The 4,277-nt window shown below is 41.9% G+C and overlaps 1 protein-coding gene across 1 annotated transcript; it reads right to left on the bottom strand.

The window, feature by feature from the left end:
- Window positions 1–321: 321 nt before the first annotated feature.
- SARC_01975 (hypothetical protein) lies at window positions 322–4,010 on the bottom strand (the record flags this gene model as incomplete). Its single annotated transcript, XM_014304293.1, has 5 exons — window positions 322–543; window positions 2,133–2,264; window positions 3,189–3,335; window positions 3,662–3,783; window positions 4,004–4,010. 5 exons carry the CDS (start codon window positions 4,008–4,010, stop codon window positions 322–324), a joined length of 630 nt encoding a protein of 209 aa, XP_014159768.1.
- Window positions 4,011–4,277: the final 267 nt, after the last annotated feature.

Raw genomic sequence — 4,277 nt, 5'->3', positions numbered from 1 at the left:
GTAAGGCCTAGGAGATGTATGTATTGGACCATGAGCTAAAGAGGTTGTATTAAGTATAGAGCAGTAAGGCCTAGGAGATGTATGTTTTGTACCATGAGCTAAAGAGGTTGTATTAAGAATTGAGTAGTAAGGCCTAGGAGATGTATGTATTGGACCATGAGCTAAAGAGGTTGTATTAAGATTTGAGTAGTAAGGCCTAGGAGATGTATGTATTGGACCATGAGCTAAAGAGGTTGGATTAAGACGAGAGCAAAATAGTAATACTCTTGTGTGTTATGGGGGGCAGATGTGATATAGTACTAAGACCAGTGCAAAACAGTACTACTTAGCACCACACACACCTACCGCTGGGAACTGGGCGACCAACGGCACCATGGCAAAGGGCATTATCCGTAGTACCGTGCGCATTGTATCGCTTTGTTCCGAGGCTTTGGTTCCCTCGGCTCCCAGTTCGATGGCACACAACGTCGTCAGACCAGACAGCACCGGGAGTGCGTAGGTGGGATCGGCGGCTGTGAGGTCACTGAACCACATGGTGCCGCCCTAGGTGGATGTGAGAAAGTGGAGGAAGGCGGGGCCTTTAAATGGGCATTCGAGTACACATGGGGCATGTATGTATGTGTTGACTGAGTGTTACACGTGGGCATAGGACAGATACTACGAGCAGTGCGGAACAAGGGAGCCGGCGGCTGTGAGGTCGCTGCACTACATAGTATCGGCCTATGTGCATGTTAGAAGTGGAGGAAGCAGAGGCCTTTAAAGGGGCCTTCAAGTACACATGGTATCGGCCTATGTGCATGTTAGCAGGGGAGAAGCAGTGACAGCCACATACACAGCGTGTCCCGTAGGGGTGGTCAACGTTTACGAATTCAGAAAGGAACACTGGAGCTCGCCTGATATGCATGACAGACGGTGAGGAAACATATGGTTTAAATGCTCATTGTGCATGTATGTGATACTCTTAGATTTCACCAGTTTAGCAAAGCACACCGACTACCGCTCTGCGCGAGATATGCCCCTAACTATACGCTGAAACTATCAAGACTTTACTTAGATATACAATTGGTCTACAACTGATATCTTCAATTGGAGAGTAGACTGATAGTAATGTGCGTATGCAACTAATATCTACAATTGGAGAGTAGACTGATAGTAATGTGCATATGCAACTAATATGTGATTCGCCATACAAACCCCACAGCTGCGATTCGGTACGGTGTGGCCGGTGAGGCAATGAAGCACATGGCACCACCCTACAGACACGTGGGATGTGATATGTCCATGGCACGCCAGTTTGTTTATTGAGGTCGAATATGATAGGTGCAACATGAATACAAGCACCGTGGCTATTCATGTGACAAATAGTCAAATAGGAAGTTCATCTCTATATAACGAGTCTAATACAAACTGGATGTACCTAGTACACTGTATATACCTTGTCCACTATAGATGTATATATCTAGTCCACTATAGTCTGTATATATCTAGTCTAATACAAACCGTATGTACCTTGTCCACTACAGTCTGTATATACCTAGTCCAAGTCTGTATATATCTAGTCTAATACAAACTATATGTACCTAGTCCACTATAGTCTGTATATATCTAGTCTAATACAAACTATATGTACCTAGTCCACTATAGTCTGTATATATCTAGTCTAATACAAACTATATGTACCTAGTCCACTATAGTCTGTATATATCTAGTCTAATACAAACTATAGGTACCTAATCCACTATAGTCTGTATATATCTAGTCTAATACAAACTATATGTACCTAGTCCACTATAGTTTGTATATATCTAGTCTTATTACAAAATATATGTACCTAGTCTACTATTAGTCTGTATATACCTGGTCAGCACTGAACGGAGAGGACCCGAAAACGATATACCGGGCGCAGATGTGCCTACTAGTGCTGGTGCAGGTGCATGCCAACCTGAGATTTGCGTGCTATAAATCTGATGTAGTATACACATAGACATACTGTGTTTAAACGCGATACATTAACCGTTGTCACAGTAGTGGTGGCTATGAGAGCTTCAGTCATCTTTTAGATAGTGGTGCAGGTGTATATCATCGTGAGGTTTGTGTACTATACATCCGATGTAGTAGACACATATACATACCGCGGTCATAGATGCTATGGGGGCTTCGGCCATTTTTCGGAGGCCAAAAAACATGCCCATGGCAAAGGGCATCTGCACCATTGGCTGCGCAAACATTCCAGAGTAGGACACATTGTTCGCAGCCATATGCGCCTGTAAACCAAAAAAACAACGGTATCAGACAAAACGTAAACCAGAAAAAAAATTAGACAAAACGTAAACCAGATATAAAAAAATAGACAAAACGTAAACCAGAAGAAAAAAAACAGACAAAACGGTATCAAACAAACTGACCAAGATCTGACAAACACGGGCTGGGTGGGATTCGTAATGTGTTGCTATGCACGTTGCTATGCACGTTTGTACCGAACAATAAGTGGACAGAGTTGTTTACGACGGTCAGACCAAAATCCTTCAAATATCGAACCATTAGCTATTGGAGATGCTTAGCTATGAGACAAAAAGTACCGAACATTTCGGTCACAACAGGCTTCCACCAGTTGAGCTCACAAGAGGGGCATATCACAAGCATTCCCAATATGTGTGCCGATCGATCACAATCTGAACAACTTCACAGATAACTGAATCTATGCTATCAAGCCAAAAAGACTGTAATCTTCCCGTGCAGGGAGGAATAGATACATAAATACATAAATACATGTATACATAAATACACAGATACATGAATACCTAGATACACAGATAAATAGATACATAAATACCTAGATACAACGATGCATAAATACCGAGATATATAGATACATAAATACCTAGATACACAGATACATAAATACCTAGATACATAGATACATAAATACCTAGATACATAGATACATAAATACCTAGATACATAGCTCCATAGATACATAAATACACAGATACATAGATACACAAATACATAAATACCTAGATACATAGATATTGGGCCACGGTGATATAGGCAGGTGGTGGGGTCGCTGTGTACCTGGTCATACAATCGTCTGTTGACATGCACCCTCCCACTAGTCAATTTGTATAGACGGACCACACCGTGTACACACACACGTCTTGATGCTGACCTGTGAGTCGGTGACTTACCCACATCTGACGGTTTACATCGCCCGCCTTGCCATGTTCGCCATTGGAGATGTGCATCTTGGCCTTCTCCGTGTACGCGTCTACCTCGGGCTTAATGTTCTTCATGCCTACGTTGTTCACCTGCGTTTTGCACGCAATGGGAAAGATCTGCAGCAGCACAAGTGTATGTCATCGTGAGTACCATGATGCGATAGGTGGAACCGTGGTTAAATAGGATGACAGGTGGTCGTGTTACAATCCCCGCATGCACTGCAACTACATACAGGCACACGCAGAAAGAGGTCAATGCATACTGACTTCTCTCCCGGAAGGACACACACTCCTCTACATGGCACACAGGCACGCGTCCTTGGTCAGATTGTATATAACTGTTCCCATGAATCTGAAGCATGTGCAAAGATTAGAACAATGATTTCACAAACCCAGCTATTCAGCAATATGTGTCTGTGTATAAAACCGTATAGTACACATACCAGCATAGCATTATGTGTATGTGTATAAAGCCGTATAGTACACATACCAGCATACGCCATGCGACTGTCACAGTCACAATCGTCGCCCACCAGGGCATATCGGCGTACACAGAGACGTTCTCCTGCGCGAAACAGCAAAGAGATACGAATGTCAGTGTGTGTTTGTGTGTGTGCGTGGGTGGATGGTGTGCATACACTTCTAGTATAGATAATTAATACTAGTTGTCGTCCATACTGATAGGGATTTAGGGTTCAAAGATTTGGGGTGTTTTTAGATTTGGACTGGACTCTGAGTTACCATGATATGCTGCAAGCAATTTAAATTATGGATGCCCTAGCTACCTGTCATATTAATTATGGATGCTGTAGCTACCTGTTTAGCTTTGCGAGGATTTAGTATCTCATACTTTTTCTCTCTCGCAACAACACACCGACGAGAGAAAAGATTGTTAGTGTATATGTGTAGTGCAACCGCAATTCTAGTAACGAGAATTGCCTCATACATACCATATATATATATATATATATATATATATATATATATATATATATATATATATATATATATATATATGTATGTATATATACATATATACATATATGTATATATATGTGG

The sequence above is a fragment of the Sphaeroforma arctica genome (genome assembly GCF_001186125.1).
Source record: "Sphaeroforma arctica JP610 unplaced genomic scaffold supercont1.84, whole genome shotgun sequence".
In the NCBI taxonomy this organism is placed as follows: Eukaryota; class Ichthyosporea; order Ichthyophonida; genus Sphaeroforma; species Sphaeroforma arctica.
This window is presented reverse-complemented; position numbering and strand designations above follow the sequence as displayed.